This window comes from Sapajus apella, unplaced genomic scaffold, assembly GCF_009761245.1.
Source record: "Sapajus apella isolate SASKATOON/1434 unplaced genomic scaffold, GSC_monkey_1.0 scaffold36, whole genome shotgun sequence".
Lineage (NCBI taxonomy): Eukaryota > Metazoa > Chordata > Mammalia > Primates > Cebidae > Sapajus > Sapajus apella.
The window spans coordinates 15,878,606-15,900,838 of NW_022436976.1; the positions used below are offsets into that span (position 1 = coordinate 15,878,606).

A 22,233-nucleotide genomic window follows, 5' to 3' on the forward strand; every position below is an offset into this window, starting at 1 on the left:
AATGGTGGCTTTAGAAACGTAAGTTACAAATTTTTATGAAATCCAGTTTATCAATTTTTTTTTAATGATTCACTTTTTTCTGTTTCAAGACTTTTTTTTGCTCATCTGAAGGCTGTGAAAATTTTTTCCTCTGTTTCTTTTGGAATTTTTATAGTTTCATCATTTACATGTAAGTCTGTGTTCCATTTGGAGTTAATATTTGAGTGTGTCACAAGATTAAGGTTGAGGTTCATTTTTATAGTTTATTTTATAGTCATTCCAGTACCATTTGTTGTAAACATGATTCCTTTTTTATTAAATTATATTGGCACTTGGGTTAAAAACAAGTTTTCAATATTTTATTGTGTGGAATTTTTTTCTGAACTCCTTTTCCATTGATGTATATGTTTATCCTTATGCTAACACCACACTATCTCGACAAATGTAGCTTTATGGTCAGACTTGATATAAAATACTATAAAACCTCCTGTTTTGTTCTTTTATTTCAAAATCGTTTGACCTAATTTAGTTCTTTTGCATTTCAGTACACCTTTAGAATTGGCTTGTTAATTTCTACAGAAAAGCCTTCTGGGATTTTTGTTAGGATTGTGCTGAATCTGTAAGTCACGTTGGGGAGAAGTGGCATTTTTATAATATGGAGTCTTTCAAACTGTCATGTTACATTTCTCTACTTAGCTAGACCTTCTTTAAGTTTTCATAGCAAGGTTTTGTATTTTCATACTATAGATCTTGTACATATTTTGTAAATTTAATACTATTTCTTGGTTTTGGATGTCTTGTAAATCTCTTATCATTTTGAAAAATTTTTATTTGATTGCTAATACATAGAAACACAGTTATTTTTCATATTCAGCTTGAATTTTGTGACCTTTCTAAAACTCATTGATTGCATATAATTTTTTTGTAGATTCCTTAGCACTTTGTACATAGATGATCATGTTGTCTGTTAATAGGGACAGTTTTACTTCTCGTCCAATCTGAATCCCTTTTTTCCTTTTCTTTCTTTCTTTCTTTTTTTTTTTTTTTTTTTTTTGTCTTACTGCATTGGTCAAGACCTCTAGTAAAGTATTAAAGTAGTAAAAATAAGCATCCTTGCCTTGTAAACTATTTTACAGAGAAAGCACTGCATCTTCCACCATTAACTATGATGTTAGTTTTAGGTTTTTCACAGATGCTCTTTATAAGTTTGAAGGAGTTCCCTTTTTCTGAGTTTTTATTGTTGAGTTTTGTCAGACTTTTTTTTGGTGTGTGTTTCTTAATAATCACATAGTATTTCTCATTTTTCTGTTAATATGGTAGATTGCATTGATTAATTTTCAAATGTTAAACCAGCCTTGCAGTTTTAAGATAACTCACATTTGGTCATATATTATCCTTTATATAGAGTTGCTAAATTTGTCCAGAAATTTGGGTCTATAATCATTAGATATTTTGGCCTGCAGTTTTTGTTTTTTTTCTCTTTTAATGTACTTATCTGCTTTTGCTATCAGAGTAATGCTGGCCTTATAAGATGAATTGGGAGCTGTTCTTTCCTCTATGTTTTGAAAGAGTTTATGTAGAATTAATATTATTTTTACTTTAAATATCTGCTAGAATTCACCAGTGAAAATGTCTGCTTGGGCCGGGCACGGTGACATCTGTAATCCAAGCCCTTTGGGAGGCTGAGGCGGGCAGATCACCTGAGGTTGGGAGTTTGAGACCAGCCTGACCAACATGGAGAAATCCCGTCTCTACTAAAAACACAAAATTAGCTGGGCATGGTGGCATATGCCTGTAATCCCAGCTACTTGGGAGGCTGAGGCAGGAGAATCGTTTGAACCTGGGAGGTGGAGGTTGTAGTGAGCCGAGATTGTGCCATTGCACTCTAGCCTGGGCAATAGAAGCAAAACTCCATTTCAAAAAAAAAAAAAAAGGCAAAAGAAAATGTCTGACTGGAATTTTCTTTGTGGGAAGTTTTAAATAGTTAATTCAATTTCTTTAATACATGCAAGGCTACTTTCTGTTACTGTTGTGCTTTTTTTATCCTATTCCAGGAATTTATCCATTTTATCCAAGTTGTTGGATTTGTTGGCATAAAGTTGTTCATAATATACCCTTATTCTTTTAACATCTGTAGGATCTATAATGATATTGTCACTTTGATTCCTGATTTTGATAATTTGTTTCTTCTTTTTCTTTCTTTGTCTGTCTAGCTAAGGGTTTATCAATTTATTAATCTTTTTAAATAAGTATTTTTTATTACTTTTTGTTTTTGTCTCATTGATTTCTACTTTTTATTTCCTTGCTTCCACTTTCTTTGGATTTAATTAATTCTTTTTTCTATGTTCCTAAAATTATAGCTTAGATCATTGTGGGATGGGGTTATAGACGAAGCAGCACTAGTCATGTGCTGATAATTGTTAAAACTGGGCAATAGATGCATGGAGTTTTATTCCATTATACTTTTTTTTTAAACATTTATTTTAGGTTCAGGGGTACGTGTGCAGGTTTGTTATACAGATAAACTTGTGTCACAGGGGTATGTTATACAGATTATTTTATCACCCAGGTACTAAGCCTAGTACCCAGTAGTTACTTTTCTCTGATATTCTCCCTCCTCCCACCCTCTACCCTCAAAAAGATCCCAGTGTCTGTTGTTCCCTTCTTTGCGTTCATGAGTTCTCATCATTTAACTCCCACTTAGAAGTGAGAACATACAGTATTTGGTTTTCTTTTCCTGTGTTAATTTGCTAAGGATAATAACTTCCAGCTCCATCTTCCTGAAAAAGACATGATCTTGTTCTTTTTTATGACTGCATTGTATTCCATAGTGTATATGTACCACATTTTCTTTATCCAGTCTGTCAGTGATGGGCATTTAGGTTGATTTCATGTTTTTGCAATCGTGAGTAGTTCTACAATGAGTATTTGTATGCATGTGTCTTTATGATAGAATAACTTATGTTCTTCTGGGTTTATACTCAGTAATAAGATTGCTGAGTCAAATGGTAGTTCTGTTTTTAGCTCTTTGAGGAATTACTGTACTACTTTCTAAAATGGTTGAACGGATTTACACTCTTGTCAACAATGTGTAAAGTGTTCCCTTTTCAGCAAAGTTTCAGGATACAAAAATCAATGTACAAAAATCACTAGCATTTCTATATACCAACAACAGCCAAGCAAAGAACCAAATCAGGAAGGCAATCTCATTCACAGATGCCACAAAAAGAATAAAATACCAGAATACAGCTAACCAGGGAGGTGAAATATCTCTACAATGAGAATTACAAAACACTGCTCAAAGAAATCAGAGGTAACACAAACAAATGGAAAAACATCACATCTCATGGATAGGAAGAATTAATATCATTAAAGTGGTCATACTGCCCAGAGCCACCTACACATTCGGTGATATTCCTACCAAACTACGGATTTTATTCTTCAGAGGACTAGGAAAAAACTAATTTTAAAATCCATGTGGATTCAAAAAGCCCAAAGAGCCAAGGCAGTCCTAAGCAAAAAGAACAAAGCTGGAGGCATTACATTACCTGACTTCATTATACTACTCTTTAAATTTATGTATATGTTTGAAATTATATACAATATCCAACTCCATAATAATTTTTTCATAATTGTATGTTATTGACATTCAATTTTACATTGGTAGTTTCTATTTTAGATATTAGTAAACTAATTGTAGCTCCACAGAATTTCTTAACAATTAAGACTATATATGCTTTTTAGTGGTTTCTTATGGGACAGTTGCAACAGTGACATGAATCTTGATGTCATAAGCTCTGGAGGAAATTGGGATACCTTAAAGACAATTAATGGTGAAAAGAATGAGTAGTAAGTGATTGTGGAAAAGCAACTGGATCTATGTTCAATAACAGTGTAATATCAACATGTATCTGCCCCTTGATAGTTCCCACAATGACCAAGTTTGTTAACAAAAATATCTGAATAATAATAATAATAAAACATTAATACCCATTTAGTGTAGTTGACGAGTAGGTAACAGGTATTTTTATTATGTTGTGTACAAATTTCTTGTTATCCCACCTTTCTCCATCCAAAAAAAGACATTTGTCATTACAGTGCTTTTTAGATATAATGAATGGCTTTAATGTACCCATGTATAGATGTCAGAAAATAATGCACGCACAAATATTCTATGTAACATCTTTAGGAGTAGAATTGTGCATCTCACATAGCTTTTTCTATATATCTTCTTCTTTAGTGTTTTTTGTATTGTGTTTTATCTTGCCTTTTTTAGTCTGGAGCTTTTTGTGTGTGACCCATACTATATGGCACATCAGTAGGGTTTTTTTTTTTTTTTTTCAAGAGTCACATTTATTTTTAGTCAAATATATATGTGACCACATTTCTGTTGGCTGCTTTGTTGTCAGTAAATTCACATGCCAATTACTTGGCTGATCTCTGTTTCTTGTTCCCACTCAACTAATTATCCATACCTACATACCAAAATAATAATGATGATGATACATTGTGCGGTGCTTTGGCTCGCAAATTAGTCAAGAATGGCGAAGATATTTTATTTGGCCCCACTTTAAAAATAAACCTCCATCCATAAACAGAAACAGAGGTAGATTCATGTTCTATGTTGTTAATACTTAATGGAAATTTAGTAGTGGAATAAAGTGGAGAATACCTAATCAAACATAAGGAGTAAGAGAGGTACCTTATAATTTATTTTAATATGAATGTAGATAGCTCATTGTTTTTCTTCTTTTTTTTTTTTAAGTTTTTTTTTTTTTTTTTTAGAGACAGGGTCTCACTCTGTTTCCCAGGCTGGAGTGCCACGGTGTGATCACAGTTACTTACTGAACTTCGAAGTCCTGGGCTCAGGCAGTCCTCCTGCCTCAGCCTCTCAAGCAGTTGGGACTACAGGTGTGTGTCATCACACCAGCTAATTTTTTTTAAGAGCTAGAGTTTTGCTTTGATGCATAGGCTGGTTTCAAACTCATGGCCTCAAGTGATCCTCCCACCTTAGCCTCCCAAAGTGCAGGGATTATAGCCCTGAGCCACTATACCTGGCTAGCTTATTTTTCAAGTGAGTATAAGTCTCATGCCTTTCAGGGACTTGGCTTTGCTTCTGCAACACCATTTTATCCGATTAATCATCCAAAACTGCACTTAAGTGTCCTGAATCTGAAACTTTGACTATACCTTTCTGTTAATCTCTGATGGTTTTGAAATGATAGTGGCAGCAAGGTATAACCAATTTTTGCCTAGATTAATACCAGCTTGAAGTTCTACAACATCCCTATATGTAGTCCTACGTTTAACGAGGAGCGAAGGACTCTATTTAAAATAGTTTTTCGACAACATTATAGCGTTCCACCTTTGGAGCTTCAGGTTATTCCTGCTCAGTTTGTACAGTCTTATTTTCTATACAGTGTTGTCATTTGCTGTAATAGCCTAACACGGTGTTGTGTGGTGCCGTAAGAAATAAAATTATATGTTAGATAAAATAGATAGTAGTTACCAGAGTCAGATATTTCTCCCAAATATTAATGGAAAGCAAAACGATATGTCACTGCCATGGATTGAGTCACATCTGTGATACTTGACTAACTTTGTAACCCTGGCCAAATTATACATTTTCTTTGTGCTCAATTTTTCTCATCCATCAGATTGGGAATAGTAATAACACCTACTTTGCAGAATTGTTCCAAGGCTTAAATGAATTAGTATGTTAGAAATATCTGTAAGTGTTAGCTATTATTACTAGTTCTTTCTGAGCCTTAGTCTATTCTTCTGTTATAAAAGTTATTACATATAAATGTTGATTTCCATGCCTTCTCTGTTAAACTGTTAACCTGATGGTAGAATGGATTCTTTGTCTTATATACTTACCATATTGTGCTCTGCAGTGTATGTGCTGTGCAGTGTATATAAACCTAGTAAACATAGTTGAATGAGGGTTAAAGTGAGAGCTAATATGTAGAGGACGTATTATCAGTATATTGTCTTTTTAAATAAAATCAACTTTCACTCTAGTTATAATTATTGCTATTTGACTAATTTTGTTTTAGAAAATGTTTTTCAGTAGATAAATGGAATGGCTATTGTAAAAGCATGTCACTTAATATCTAGTTCTTGTTTTCATCTTTTTTTTTTTTCTTTTTTCTTTTCCTGCTGTGGTGCTGGTGGAACTAGTGCCACAGTGTGTCTGGAGAATAAATGTTGATATCCCTGAGGAAGCTAATCAGAATCTTTCTTTTGGTGCCACTGAAAGATGGTGGGAGCAGACGGATTTGACCAAACTAATAATATCAAACAATAAACTTCAGTCACTTACAGATGACCTACGACTCCTGCCTGCACTGACTGTTCTCGATGTAAGTTGACTGACTGTAAATACGGATATTAATTGAAGAGACTATGAAGCTAAATTTAGGCTTTGATAGCAGAAAACCTTTCATGTGTAGTTGGTAGAATGCAAGGACGGATAATAAATTATTATGCTAGGCATAGCATAACGGTTAAAAGTGCAGGATCAGAACACCAAGCGTATAATTCTGACTTTGCTACTAAATAGCTTTGTGACTTTGGGAGAGTCACCTCTTTGTACCTTAGTCTCCACATCTGTAAACCAATACTGCTAGTACTACCTATTTAAAAAATTTGCTTGTAGAATTAAATGAGTTAATGAATACAAACAGAATCAATATTCAACAAGTGGTTATTTCTGCTTATTTTTTTGTTCTTATTATTACTATTTTCCACAGGCAAAGTAGTGGTGTGATTGTGGCTCACTGCAGCCTTGAACTTATGGGCTCCAGCCATTCTTCTGCCTCAGTCTCCCAAATAGCTGGGGCTATAGGTGCACGCCACTACACCCAGCTTTTTTTTTTTTTTTTTTTTGTCTTTTTTTGTTTTTTTCCTTTTTGTGGAGAATGGGGTCTTGCTTTATTGCCCAGGCAAGTCTCGAACTCCTGGACTCAAGCTATTCTCCCACCTCTGCCTCCCTAAGAGCTGGAATTACAGGCATGAGCCACAGCACCTGGCCACCCAGCTGTTTTTTTGTGTGTAGAGACGAGGGTCTCACTGTGTTTCCCAAACTGGTCTTGAACTCCTAGCCATAAACTATCTTCCTGCCTCAGACTCCCAAAGTGTTGGGATTACATGCATGAGCTACTGCGCCTGGCCTATTTGTTACTATTTTTATCATTATTATTCCAGACACTAAAGCAAGTCTATATATATATATATATATATCTATATATCTATATATATATGCAAGTTATATATATAGATATATATATATGCAAGTTATATATAGATATATATATATAATGTTTTATATATATTAAAGCATCAGAGCTGTTTGAAGGCAAGTTATATATATATATATATATATAAAGTTTTATATATGTAATATTATATATATATAAACAGCTTTCTGATGTGTTTATATGTATATATAATATATATATAACATTTTATGTATATATATATATAACATTTTATGTATATATATAATATATATATAACATTTTATGTATATATATATAAACAGCTCTCTGTCATATATATATATGACTTGCCTTCAACCTCATTGAGTTAAATTATTGAATTTAAATTTTTGTGTTTTTATTTAGGGATTCTTTTTAGTTTTTTGTTGCCATGTCCTGTGGTAAAGTGAAGCATGAAGTGTATATTTCAGAATCTGCAGGCTTCTGCTATGCTTTACTTATCAACATAAGAAAATTCTCCAATTCGTGTGTGGAAAAATAGAATCTAAATAGATTAATTTTTAGGGAACTTTTTATTTTCATTATTTGTAAAATGAATGGATTGGCTTACTCTAAGATTCTTCCTACCTTAAAAAATACGATTCTGTGAGAACATGAGAAAAGTCCCTCTCTCTTTTCTCATATAATTTTTGTATATATTGACATAAATCTTATCATCAGAGAGCTGTTTTTAGTTTCTGACCGCCTCATCTCTTCTTTGAAACTGAAATTCTACTCAATGAGTTGAAATTTTTCTTAGTATAATATTTAAAGTGGATGACTTAACATTTCATGATTTCTTTCTTTCTTTTATTTTTTGAAACAGGATCTCACTCTGTAGCCCAGGTATTTTTTGAGACAGGATCTCCTTCTGTAGCCCAGGCTGGAGTGCACTGGCACAATCTGAGCTCACTGCAGCCTTGACCTCCTAGACAAGCGATCTTCTTACTTCAGCCTCCTGAGTAGATGAGGTTACAGGTGTGCACCACCACACCTGACTAATTTAAAAAAATTTTTTTTGTAGAGACACGGTTTCACGAATTTGCCCAGGCTAGTCTCAAACTCCTGGGTACAAGCGATTTGTCTTTTTCGGCATCTCAAAGTGCTGAGATTACAGGTGTGAGCCACTGTGCCTGGCCTCCCTTCATGATTTCTGAACAGCCGTTTCGTCATCTTCAAACTGTTCTACATACAGAACAAGTATGTAGAATAGTAGTTCTGTAGTTCAATTTGTTGCCATTGAATTTGAAGAATAGGAGATTATTGACTAATAGTTTTGTACACTGGCAAAGTTTATATATTGTTAATGATAAGACTATCAACTTTGTCTTTTAAAAACTTTTAGATACATGATAATCAGCTGACATCCCTTCCTTCTGCTATAAGAGAGCTAGCAAATCTTCAGAAACTTAATATCAGGTAAAAATTAAGCTTATTTATTTCTGTTATTGCCCTTATAATATAGCCAAGTCTGAGTTTTCTGGAGGTAAGCTAACTGGTTTGAGGGAAAATAGTCCCTCCAAGTAACAACAGTCCTTATTTGGTGGAAAACATGAACATACCATTGGTCAGCAAAAAAATATGTACATAAAAATGTGCTAATTATTAAGAACTCCATCAGAGTATCGTTCCCTTACTAGTCAAAGGCATAAATGTGGCCTGTAAAGACAAGAGTGGGGAGAGTTGAGAGGAAGAGAAGAGGCAGTAAATATAATAGTCTTTAAATTTATTTAACATTAAAAAACATCTTTGAATTATCTCAGAAAGTGGTTAAAGCAGGATAAGAATTTTACGTTTTAATTCTTTTTTTAAAAAGTTTTAATGCTTCGTTTGTATTTTTTTTCTTTGTTCATGTTAGCATTACCCGCATCTTTTCTGGTTTTACAAATGTATGGCCAGTTGATTTTTTTTAAATGCTTAAAATTTTTTTCTTTTATGAAACAATTCTTAGTGGTTATTTTAGTAAACCTCTTTGTTGACATCTCAACTTTTAAGTTACTTTGATATTCTAAAAAATGCCTAAACAATAAGGAAGAAATGTAAAACAAATCTTTCATAAATGAAGTATTTCATAGTTTTTATTAGTAGTCATTTTTAAACTTCTCCAAGGACTCCTGGGGTTTTGTGGATATATTTTTATTTTTTTAACTGTCGTGGATATACTGGTACAAAGGTTCTATAGCTAGAATAGGTAGCAAAGGTTCTAGATAACTGTTTGCCCTCAGTAGGGCAAAGATTCTAGCTAACTCTGTTTGCCCTCTGATACATACCCAGAATTTTAAGAAGAAATGACTTTGCCTTATGTTTGTTTATAGACATAAGCTATGGGAAAGGAGACTTAAAGAGGTTTTATTTTGAAGTAGAAATAAATGATTTATGAACTTAAAGCATAGTTTGAAAAACTGTGGCTTATAAAATAGATACAGTTGCAGATCTATGTAACAATATAGTCAAGTCTGTTTTCTGGCGGTAAGCCAACTGGTTTGAGGGAAAATAGTTGTGCCAAGTAACAGTCCTAATTTGGTGGAAAACTAAAATTACCATTAGTCAGCAAAAATACATATACATGAAAAGGCGCTCATTATTTAGAACTCCATCAGAGTATCTCCCCCTTACAAGTCAAAGGCATAGATGTGGCCTATAAAGGACAAGAGTGGAGAGAGTTGAGAGGAAGAGAAGAGGCAGCAAGTGTTGAGTGACGTGGCTTAAGCTTTAGATTCTATACTTAAGAGTACAGTATGTAGGTGTGTTCTCAGTGAAGAGGTTTTAAAAAAAAAAGAATATGAATCTTAGGATGGAATAATTAGGTAAGAAAAGGAGGTGGAGGACATGTATAGCTAAAATTACATCTCTGTCCAGTTAGATCCCTATCAAGTGTGCAAAGATTTTAGCTAAGTAACCAATAATAGTACCTGACTTAACAATATTATTGGTTCTTGTTTTGGAAGACACCTTTTGACTTTTTTTGTCCCAACTAGTTTTATTTTAGTGTAATTTAGGGTTATTGTAAGCACCTTATATTTCTCATTTTCCCCCTGTTACTTGTAAAGTAACTGTATATGGAATGAAAATAGCATGGAATTCATAAATGAATATTTAAGTTGTGGTAAACCTGGGAACTAGTTCAGTTATCTCTTAATTATCATGGAGTGTATCATCTCCATGATTTGGGACTTCTAAACCATTAAGCTGAATATCTTTACAGAAAGGCTCAACTGAAAAGAGCAAGTATGAAGAAGAGTGAAATTGCATATTACATTCAACTTGACATGCTAGGTCCTCAAACAGAAATAGCTATTTTTTGCCTTAAAGCCTAATATCTGTATAAGATGTAACTCCATTGTAGTATATGTGTGCATATTGTTTTGTCAAAATTCTAAAAATCAGTTATATATTTGTCTGTTTTCATGCTGCTGATAAAAACATGCCTGAGACTGGGAAGAAAAAGAGATTTAATTGGACTTACAGTTCCACATGGCTGGGGATGCCTCAGAATCATGGTGGGAGGTAAAAGGCATTCTTACATGGCAGCAACAAGAGAAAAATGAAGAAGTTGCAAAATTGGAAACCCTTGATAAAACCATCAGATCTCGTGAAACTTATTCACTATCATGAAAACAGTATGGGGGAGACTGCTCCCATGATTCATTTTATCTCCCACTGGGTCCCTCCCACAACATGTGGGAATTATGGGAGTACAATTCAAGATGAGATTTGTGTAGGGACATAGCCAAAGCATATCACAGAATAACAAATTAAGAGTCTAGTATGTCCCTTCACATTGCATGTCCAATCAAGAGTTGATTATAAGCAAGCAATGAAAAAAATAACAAATTACTCATGTTTGGTTAAAAGCCTTTATTTCTTGGTTATTCTTCTTTGAAACCCCAATGTGATTACTTTAGATTACTGTTATTTTAAAGGTACATATTTTTGGATATGAATTTTGATATGTACTTATAGTAACTATATTTGATTTTTATGAGTCTGGTGTCATTGGTTAGCAAGAAATGTCTTTGATAAATATTTATTGTATTGCCACTAAATTATTCATCATTTTTTAATCAACCAATAGCCATAACAAACTGAAAATACTCCCCGAAGAAATTACAAACCTAAGAAACCTGAAGTGGCTGTACCTCCAGCATAATGAACTAATTTGTATATCAGAAGGATTTGAACAACTTTCCAATTTAGAAGATTTAGTAAGTTGTGATTTTCCAATTTTTGTATAATTTGGGGCTGGTTGGATTTTTCATCAGGCTGAGAAATTAGATATGTGATTGAAACTGTGGGAACATGGACAGCTGATTTTATGAGTAGATTATCAGAAATGTGCATTTCAGTTACATTGCTAAATTTATCATTGCAAATTTGGTTTTCCTATATTATGAAATCAACTTTAAGTTTTAATTTAGGAAGAGTGTAGGAAAGGTGCAATGAAGATTACTTTGTTATTCAGAGTCTTTTACCCCCTAGCAGAATAGAGCAAAGTTGTCTTTAGCATATACCAATTTCTTTTCTATGCCCATTTCCATTTCCTTCTTTATATTACCTGTGACTCTTCTGCCCTCTGAGTGTCCAGGTAATTCATTAAAGGTCTGCCTTCTCTACTTTTCAAAATGACCACACTTCCTGGCAAAATTTTAATTCTTTTGTTTCACTTAAATAGAGACAAACATAAAACAATACAAATGTTAATTTTAGTCATATTATTATTATTTTATTTTTTTGGGACAGGGTCTCACCCTGTCACCCAGACTGGAGTGCAGTGGCACAGTCTCACTTACTGTAACCTCCGCTTCCCATGTTCAAGTGATTCTCTTTCCTCAGCCTCCCAAGTAGCTGGGATTACAGACATGCACCACTACTGCCCGGCTAATTTTTATGTGTTTAGTAGAGATGGGGTTTCACCGTATTGGCCAGGATGGTCTTGAACTCCTGACCTCAAATGATCCACCCGCCTTGGCCTCCCAAAGTGCTGGGATTATAGGCATGAGCCACCATGGCTCACCTAGTCGTATTATTAAGAATAATAAAAACAACAGGCATTTCTCTTTGAGTGTTACATATTGCAAGGTAGGTAGTTTTATCCCCTAAATATAATAAGAAAGTAAAACTTATAAAAAGGAAATTTGGAGCTGGGTGTGGTAGTTTGTGCCTGTAATCCTATCACTTTGGGAGGCCAAGGTGGGTGGATTGTTTGAGCCCAGGAGTTTGAGACCAGCCTGGAAAACATAGCAAACCCTGTCTCTATAAACAATAAAAAATTAGCTAGGTGTGGTGGCACGTTCCTATAGTCCCAGCTACTGAGGAAGCTGAGGAAGGGAAGTTGCCTGAGTCAGGGAGGTTGAGGCTTCAGTGAGCCATGATTGAGCCACTGCACTCCAGCCTGGGTGACAGGAGACCCTGTCTCAAAAAAAAAGAAAGAGGAAAGAAAAACAGACAGAAAGGGAGAAAGAGAGAGAAAAGAAAATTTGTAACGTGACTAATAACTAAGAACATTAGAATTTGAAGTCAGTTTGACTCCAAAGTGCATCCATCTCTTTTTTTCCATTTTACGACCAAAGGAGTAAGATTACACTGTAGGCTATACCATCTGAAAGACTTTAGCTGTATCGAATCAAAGGTACTAATATATAATATCTACTCCACATAGTTAATTAATATTGCATTGTTATTCTTTCCTTTTTACATGTTTTGGAAAACTCCTGTCATTTTAGCCTTAAATTCTGTTTTTCATTAAAGGAAGAAATTACTCCTTTTACTTCTATTTTGGCTGCGTGTACATCCTCCTCGATATTTCCCTCATTTGCTCTAGTGTTTAAAAATCAAAATATGTACTCTTCTCAACCATTCCTTCAGTGTCTTCTTGTTTTTCCATATGATCAGATTGGAAATAAGTTTGGAAAAGATTGGAAATAAGTTTGGCTCAGATTGGAGTTAGGTTTGGAAAGAAAAGGAATAGGTAGATAAAATGAGTGGCAAGGGAGGAAGCCATCAGATTTTCTTATAAAAATTGGTGGTAAAAGGTAGCAGTTGATTTAAAGAAGATTCCATTTGGAGTTGAAAGCTGAAAGGAAAATTTAAATAAAATTTCTACTATCCACCTTACCTGTTCCCAGAGACTCATTTGCTTAATGAAAGGATCTTTCATTTCAGAATTATGTTTTACAGACTCAGTATCAAATAAAACATAAATGTGAGCAACAATATATTAAAATGGATTAAACCTATAATAATTTAAAGTAATTTCTTAAAGTTATATAAAAACTGCTTAGCACAATGCGGCTAATTAAATATTTGTTAAGGGAATGACTTGGCATACATATAGATTAATTTGTATAGAGTGTATTTATGTTTTATATCTAACAATTACTAACTGCAGTAATTGTTCAACTTCATTAGTAATTTCATTTAGAATTTACAGGGGAGTTTATTAGAATTATTTGGGTTTTAAAAAATACTTTGAAAATTTCTGAATTAAGTTTTTCATTAGTAACTTTATTTTAGGCTTTTCATTATGGAATAATTTTAGGTTTATAGGAAAGCAAATATAGTAAAAGATTTCTCATATACCCTGCATCCAGCTTTTTACTAATATTTGATATAACCACTGGATACTTGTAAACACTCAGAAATTCACATAGGTACAATACTAATTAAACTGCAGACTTTAGATTTTCTTAGTTTTTCCACTAATATCCTTGTTTTTGTTTCAGAGTCCAGTGCAGGATACCATATTGCATTTAGTGTCAGTAACTTTTGATATTACAAAATACTTATTTATTAGCAGTCTTTTGATTTTTAGAGTTTTTAGTATTAGGGTTATAGGGTATGTTATGTTGTATGTTGTTGATTATGATAATATATTGTTATTATAAAATAATTATGACTACATTTTAAAAAAGATTTCATCCAGTATTTTTACCTTTTTCCATCTTCTCAGTTTCGTCAGAGTTACAAAATGTTACTGTTAGATTAAATGATTTACTGCTAAATTGTTTAATGTGATATTAAATTAAACTCTTCAGAGAATGGTTTTACTTTAAGTCATTTTTTCTTTTTTATTGTTGCCATTAACACTACTTAACACTGTGCTGCTATTTAGTGGAACACTTTACACCTAATTTGAGCGTTATAAAAATTACCTGACCATAACAATGTCTTTTAAAGGGAGTTTTTTAAAAAAAGTTCTCTTATAATTATTTAAAGAAAAAACAGAAACATAATGATTTAAGGAAACATTGAGGTATAGAGATTAATTAAACAACCTTGAGTGTATGAAGAGAGAGGATAGACTTCTGGTCCAGTCAGATGTGACTTGCTGAGGTCAGCGGAAGAACCAACAGAAAATACTTTTTTCCCTCAAAAATATGAATGACCATTTTTTCAGCTTTATTTTTCCTTTTCTAAGAAAGTCTTCTTTCTTGCAAAGATGTTTTTCATTTCATGTGATAGTTAATAGTATGCCTAATTCTTCATAGGTACTCGATAAATATTGGATGAACAAATGAATTTTTGCATTGAAAATATGATGCATAATATGGCATGACTTAGTTTTAACAGTAACCATTATGTAAAATATTTTTGAAGTTAGAATTCATTAATATGCTGTCTACTACCATTGATGAACGTATAGTGGGCCTGCAGATATTGAAAAAGAATATTGAAATGAATGATGATCTGTGAAATTTTCAGTGAATGAGGGTTATACAAAACTTATCACTTCTTAAGTAGTCTCTTTTATGTTGTAATTCGTTCAAAACTTTGAAATTCTCTTTAGGGCATTATTTTTTATTTACTTATTTATTCATTTATTTTGTCTTCCTTTTTTTAAAGGATCTTTCAAACAATCGTCTTACAACTGTTCCTGCTAGTTTTTCTTCTCTGTCCAGTCTGGTGCGACTCAATCTTTCTGGTAATCAACTGAAGAGTTTGCCAGCAGAAATAAATAGAATGAAAAGTAAATATTTTCTATTTTACATAGTACATAAATTTGAAGTTGGTGCAACTTGTATTTAGAAAATAATTTTTAATGTAGTTACAGAGAACTAAAGTAGTAGATTTTTATGGTGGTAAATGCAAACAATAGCAACTAGTCAGATTTTCTCCAGACCATTATGATGTATCAACTGCCTAAAGAATTACCAATACAAAGATACTTAGGCATATGAAAAATAGGAAAATATGATTAGTTGTAGTAGGATCATATACCTAAGCTGTACTGTCTCTTCATTCATTAATTCAACATTCATAAAGAGGTTATTCCCCTCTTACAGGTGAATCTACCTATGATATGTAGTTGTATAATAGCTGTAGCCTCCTCATGGTCCATAAGTAATAATGTTGGGAAATAAGTCTTGTTTTGTCTGAGGTCCCAGATTGTCAATATTTTTTGAAAAAAACAAAATGTCAAAATTTATTGGTTCTAATAAAGCTTGCCATCAAACCATAAAATTTGAAGTAATATAGAACCAGTATTAAGAGATAAAAAAATTCGAGGTACACTTTAGTACCTTCTAAGTTAGTATACTTCATCATAGGATTCTTACAGTTTAAAATCATTAGTGATATTTTATTTGTTTGTTTACAGAAACTGTTATTGCCAGGCACTGTGGCTTGTGCCTATAGTCCCAGTTACCCAGGTGGCTGAGGCAGGAGTATCACTTGATCCCAGGGAGTTCTGGGCTGTAGTGCGCTATGCCAATTGGGTGTCCACACTAAGTTCGGCATCAATATGGTGACCTCCTGTAGTGAGGGACCACTAGGTTGCCTAAAGAGGGGCGAGCCAGCTTAGGTCAGAAATGGAGCAGGTCAAAACTCCCATCTGATCAATAGTGGAATTGCCCCTTTGAGTGTCCACTCCATTCAAGCCTGGGCAACATAGTGAGATCTCTTCTCTCTCAAATACGTACATACATAATATACATACATACATACATACATACAAACTGTTATTGTGTTATTATTTCTTGGTTGAGGGTTAGCAGCTTTTGTTGTTTTTTTTTGTTTTGTTTTGTTTTTTGTTTTTTGCTGATCATTTGTAAGCCTTCTTCAATTTTAAAAACCTCCCTTTTGTGGGGCAAGTCAATTTCATGCATTCAATTGCAGATAATTTTGAGGTAAATTTCTAAAATTGTATTGTTTTGCTTTATATTAATAGTTATTCATTGCTTAAAATTGGAGTTTTAAAGTGAGTTAAATCTGCCCTAAATCAAATTGACATTTTAGGGGAGTCTTTACCTGGGAACCAATGGTTAAGATTTTGCTGCATTTGTCATTGTTTTCAATAAAAATAAAAAGCAGCTAAGTGTAAAATATGATATCTAGAATGAAGATATAAGCAACATGGACTTTTTTCATAAATTGAGTGGAAATATCTTTTTTTTTTTTTTTTTTTTAAGATGGGGTTTCACCATATTGGTCAGGCTGGTCTCGAACTCCTGACCTCAGGTGATCCGCCCGCCTCAACCTCCCAAAGTGCTGGGATTACAGGCGTGAGCCACCGCGCCTGGCTGGAAATATCTTGAGAGTTAGGAACGTATAGATAAATCAACTGAAAAATACTTTTGAGTTTATAGTAATTTTTCTAATATCCAATGTTATTTATTAATGATCAGATGCTTTCTGTTTCTCAGCCATGACAGTGATACTTTTCAGCTGTTACACAGAGTACATTTAGTTGTACTTTAACAGAGTACCAGAACTTTATTTTTAAATGTATTACGAAGATGACCTGGACTATTATTAAATTGCGCAGGCTGGAGTGCAATGACATAATCATAGCTTAGTGCAGCCTCAATCTCCCTGGCTTAAGCATTCTTTCTGCCACAACGCCCCCAGTAGCTGGGACTACAGGCATGCACTACCATGCTCAGCTACTTTTTTTTTTTAATTTTTAGTAGAGACAAGGTCTCACTATATGTTGCCCAGGCTGGTCTTGAATTCCAGAACTCAAGCGATCTGTCTACCTTGGGCCTCCCAAAAAGTGCTGGGATTACAGGTGTGACCACCATACTTGGCCCAAATAATAATTTCAGTATTACTATTTCTCTTTAATTATAATTAAATATAAAAAATTTACATTTATTTAATTCAATGGTGTTTGAGTATTCTTAGTTATATGGCACAGGTTCCTAAGTCCTTATAGCAATTTCTTACACATTCTTTAAAGTTGTATATGAGCAGAAGCTAATTTTTTCTTTTTATCTTTTAGAGTATTTTTGTTTTTCACTGAATATATATTACAGGATTGAAGCATTTGGATTGTAATTCAAATCTCTTGGAAACTATACCTCCTGAATTGGCTGGCATGGAATCACTAGAAATGCTTTATTTGCGGAGGAATAAATTACGTTTTCTACCAGAATTTCCTTCTTGTAGTCTATTGAAGGTACTATTTAGTTGATTATTAAGTAACTGTATGTTTTCCTAAAGTTAATTATTAAAATGCATTTTTAAAGGAGCTAATCTTGTTTTACATCAGGAATATGTATTAGTTATAAGTACTGTGTTTTTCCTATGTTAATACTTTTCAGGATTTTAATATAACTACTTACATTAGTGGCGTTTTTAGTAATATTATTTTTAAAGAAATAATTAAAAAAATAGGGATTTGTCCATTTCATCTGATGAGTAGTTTATAACTGGAGAAGTAGTAGATAAAGAGGCTAAAATGGTAAGTTGGGGCCGTACTGTAGGAGACCTGGAATACAAACCAGGATTAGGTACCTAATTTTATAAATTGCTACCTCTCACCTTTACCTAATCATAATCAAGTGTGTTTGAAATGAATTCCACTATTTTGGCTTTAAGTATGTAGAATTAATACTGTCTTCTAAATTTGTCATGGTTTGCTTTTTTTATATATATACATACCTTTAAGCATTAGTGTAAAAAGAGTTTATTTTAAACGGAATGATGACATATAAAATAAACTGAAAGTTTACCTTTAATAAGAATAATTTTCCATCTGATAATTATAGTTTCTATTAATGGCAAATCATTATATAAAATCATCACTAATGAAAATGTTAAATAACAAACTGATTGCAGTTGATCCTTGAACAATGCAAGGGTTATGGGCACTGACCCCCATGGAGTTGAAAATCTGTGTGTAGCTTTTGACTTCCTGAAAACTTAACTAGCAGTAGTCTCCTGTGACCTTACCAATAACATAAATAATTGATTAACATATAATTTGTATGTCATATGTATTATGTACTATATTCTTAAAGTAAGCTAGAGAAAATAATTTTATTAAGAAAAATCATAAGGAAGGAAAAATATATTACTATTAATTAAATGGAAGTCAGTCATCATAAAGGCCTTCATCCTTATTGTCCTCATGTTGAGTAGGCTGAGGAGGAGGAGGAGGAAGAGAAGGGTTGGTCTTGCTGTCTCAGAGATGGCAGAGGTGGAAGGAAATCCACGTATAAGTGGACCTGCACAGTTCAAACCCATGTTGTTCAGGGATCAACTGTGTTTATAGTACCATACTGTATTGATACCATAAGTTTACATCATCTGCTTACAAGATGAATCATTTGTCTGAAGTGGTGAGCAACTTCAATCTATGGTATATGTCAAGCAATTTGACTTTTCTTGTAATGTCATGATTTTTCTCTGCTTCTTGGAAGAACTTCCAACATCACTAGTGGCACTTCATATGAGTCCCATAATGTTATTTGAAATTTATGGTTTTGCACTAAACACTGTGAGAAACATGTGAGAACTGCAAGACATCATTTTTTACTGTGACACGCAATTTACTGGAGAGGTGAACTGCTCACATTAGCTTCATACAGGTTTTAAGTAGGATACTCACAGCATAGGCTCACCACAGTACCAAGAAGAAGTGGCAACAGAATTATTATAGTAGTACAATATGTACTATAGTTAATTTTATGTAGGTATGATTTTTCTTTTTTTGAGGCAGAGTCTCTGATTGATTGATTGATTGATTGATTGATTGATTTTGAGGCAGAGTCTTGCTCTGTCATCCAGGCTGGAGTGCAGTGGCACAATCTCAGCTCACTGCAACCTCCACCTCACAGGGTTCAGGTGATTCTCCTGCCTCAGCCTACCAAGTAACTGGGTTTACAGGCCCTCACCACTACGCCTGACTAATTTCTGTATTTTTAGTAGAGACAAGGTTTCGCCATGTTGGCCAGGCTGGTTTGGAACTTCTGACCTCAGGTGATCTGCCCGCCTTGGCCTCCCAAAGTGTTAGGATTACAGGCATGAGCTACCACACCTGGCCTAATTTTATGTAGTTATAATTTAATACTACATCTTCACATTTGTTTACATTTCTCTGTAAGTTGTATGTAAGTTTTGAGAAATTTTAACTTTTTATAATAGATTTGTATATATTTTATGGTAGTCAATAATAAACTAATATTTACATACATTAAATGCCTTCATGACATATGTAACTTTTTCTTTATTTTAAAAATATTTTTAGGTTACACAATTGATTTGTAATTTTTTTCAAATTGTCACTAATCTCCAAAAAAAATTTCAGTATATTTTCTGAAAAAATTTTACATAAAAGCAGACCCTCACAGTTTAAACCCTTGTTGTTCAAGGACCAACTGTATAATATAAATAACCTTTTAAGAAACTGATATTCCTTTGTTTTGAAAGTAATTTTTCATTAATATACTTTTTGGATTTATATTTTAATTAATTCTTTAAACATAACTACTAAATTATTTCTCTACTTTGGTTTTATAAACTTGATGTTTCTGCCAGATTCAACCTTTAATTAATTTTAAATTGCCAGAAAATTTTCTCATTTGTCATTCTTTAGCTGAAAGATAGCTTAAATGTAATTGAAAATTTAAACATCTTGATATTTATAAAGCTGCATTTTTTTCTGTGTATTTATAATCACTTGAAATTGAGTACCTACAATTTTATTTTCATTACCTACTATAAAATTGAATACAGAGATACACGTAATCATCTTTGATTTTGTAGGAATTGCACGTAGGTGAAAACCAGATTGAAATATTAGAGGCAGAACATCTTAAACATCTGAATTCAATTCTCGTGCTAGACCTGAGGGATAACAAGTTAAAATCTGTTCCAGATGAAATAATACTACTACATTCCTTGGAAAGGCTTGACCTAAGCAACAATGATATTAGTAGGTAAGTTTAAATATCAAATGAATAGAAATTGTGTTTGTTATTGGTTATAATTCATAATTTGAACTATTTGTTTAAAAAAACCCATGAGGGTCCTTTTTTCTAAATTGAATTCACTAAATGTTGATTGAGCAGGAATTATGTGCAGATAAAGAAAGGTTAATTAGGCTTTATCTTTAACAGCAAGCTTGATATGATAATAGAAGCAGACATATTTACGACTTACTCCAACTGGATTATTATTAGTATTATTACTCTAACTAGAGTATAATTTTGTTCTAGTTAACCCCTAGAATTAAATTCTAAGAATGCTGGAATGTATTTACTTTAAAAGCACTGATGATTCTTCATTGCCATAGCACTGTTTCCTAAATATGACTATGTATCAGAATCATTTGAGAAACATCAAGAAAAAAATACAGATTCTGGGGCACTAATGAATCCAAATCTCTGATGATGGGACCCTAAAATTTTTGTTCTTTGTTTTATTTTAAAAAAGTTCCTAGAATTTGATGCTTCTGGTCTTCCAACCAGCAATTAATTGGGAACCACCATATTGTAAGATTAAACCCTAGTCTTTAGCCTAACATTCAAGGGTGTCTCACATTCAGACTTAATTCATCATTTGTTACTTTTCACTCATACAGGTGTCTTACTCTCTGACTACATTGGGCTATAAATATACCAACCCTTTCTTTGTTTCATTCCTTTATCCTAGAATGCTTTTTTTTCTAATACTATTTCATTTTTCATTTTAAGCCCAAATCTGGCAGCTCCCTTCTCCCCCTTAAAGCCCCACCAATGTCTATATCGCTATTCTCATAACAACTTGACTTGTTTAGCATTTGTCTTATTATATATTTTTTGATATCATATTCATTTGTTAATACGTAGCTTAATATACAATGAAATTTACCAATCAAGCATACAATTTGGTGATTTTTGGCAAAGATATATATTTGTATCACCATGATCGCAGCCATTTCTGTCTCCATAAAAAGCTTCCTCACAGCTTTTGCAGTCAATCCCCTTTCCATACCCCAACGCCTGGCAACCACTGATGTGCTCTGTTACTATAGTTTTGTTCTTTTTAGAATGTCACATAAACGGAATTACAAAGAATGTTGTTTTTGTGTCTGGCATCTTTCATATAACAAAGTTTTTTTAGTGATTCATTCGTGTGGTTGTATTGCTGAGTGTTATTCCATTGTAGAGATATACCACAATTCACTTGTCTTTTGTTAGTTAATGGACATTTGAGTTGTCTTTGATTTTTTGCTGTTATAAACATTTGTGTGCAAGTTTCTGTGTGGACATTATTTTCATTTCTCTTGGGTAAAGGTGTAGCAGTGGGGTTGCCTCGTTGTATGGTGACCATATGTTTAAAAGACTCCATTTTTGAAAGTGGCAGTACTATTTTATATTCTCACCAGCATTGTAAGATAATACTTACTGCATTTTAGTTAGCTGTTTGTGGTTTTTTTTCCTTTGTTCAACTGACGATTTGAGAACAAGCATCTCGATATCTCTATACTAGTGCCCTATATTTTGCAGATGCTTAATAGGTTTTATTGATATTGAATTTTTGGGTATAAATGGTTTTTTTAATGTGCCAAAGATGAAAATGACTTTTCTTACTGAATGGAAACATGAATTGGACATACAAAAATTATCTTTTTCTCTCTATTTGTCATCATTTTTCAACTAGAATTTTGTTTCCTTGCTCGAAGTGCAAAATCAAAACATTTAGCATCCGTGAGGATGGCTATCTTGAAACAGTGTTTCATTCAAATTTATGTTTAACATTTACTTTTTTAGCAAATGTTGCAATTTAA

At 33.1% G+C, this 22,233-nt stretch overlaps 1 protein-coding gene across 4 annotated transcripts in view; it reads left to right on the top strand.

Annotated features, from left to right (window-relative positions):
- The window catches only part of LRRC40 (leucine rich repeat containing 40), a 70,619-nt gene that overhangs the window by 14,364 nt on the left and 34,022 nt on the right, over window positions 1–22,233 (top strand). For all 4 annotated transcript variants that reach the window (XM_032296598.1, XM_032296599.1, XM_032296601.1 and 1 more), the window contains 6 exons: window positions 6,163–6,344; window positions 8,587–8,660; window positions 11,317–11,446; window positions 15,084–15,207; window positions 17,495–17,637; window positions 20,229–20,401. In XM_032296598.1, the coding sequence (XP_032152489.1) occupies window positions 6,163–6,344; window positions 8,587–8,660; window positions 11,317–11,446; window positions 15,084–15,207; window positions 17,495–17,637; window positions 20,229–20,401 (826 nt within the window). The remainder of the gene's footprint in view (window positions 1–6,162; window positions 6,345–8,586; window positions 8,661–11,316; window positions 11,447–15,083; window positions 15,208–17,494; window positions 17,638–20,228; window positions 20,402–22,233) is intronic.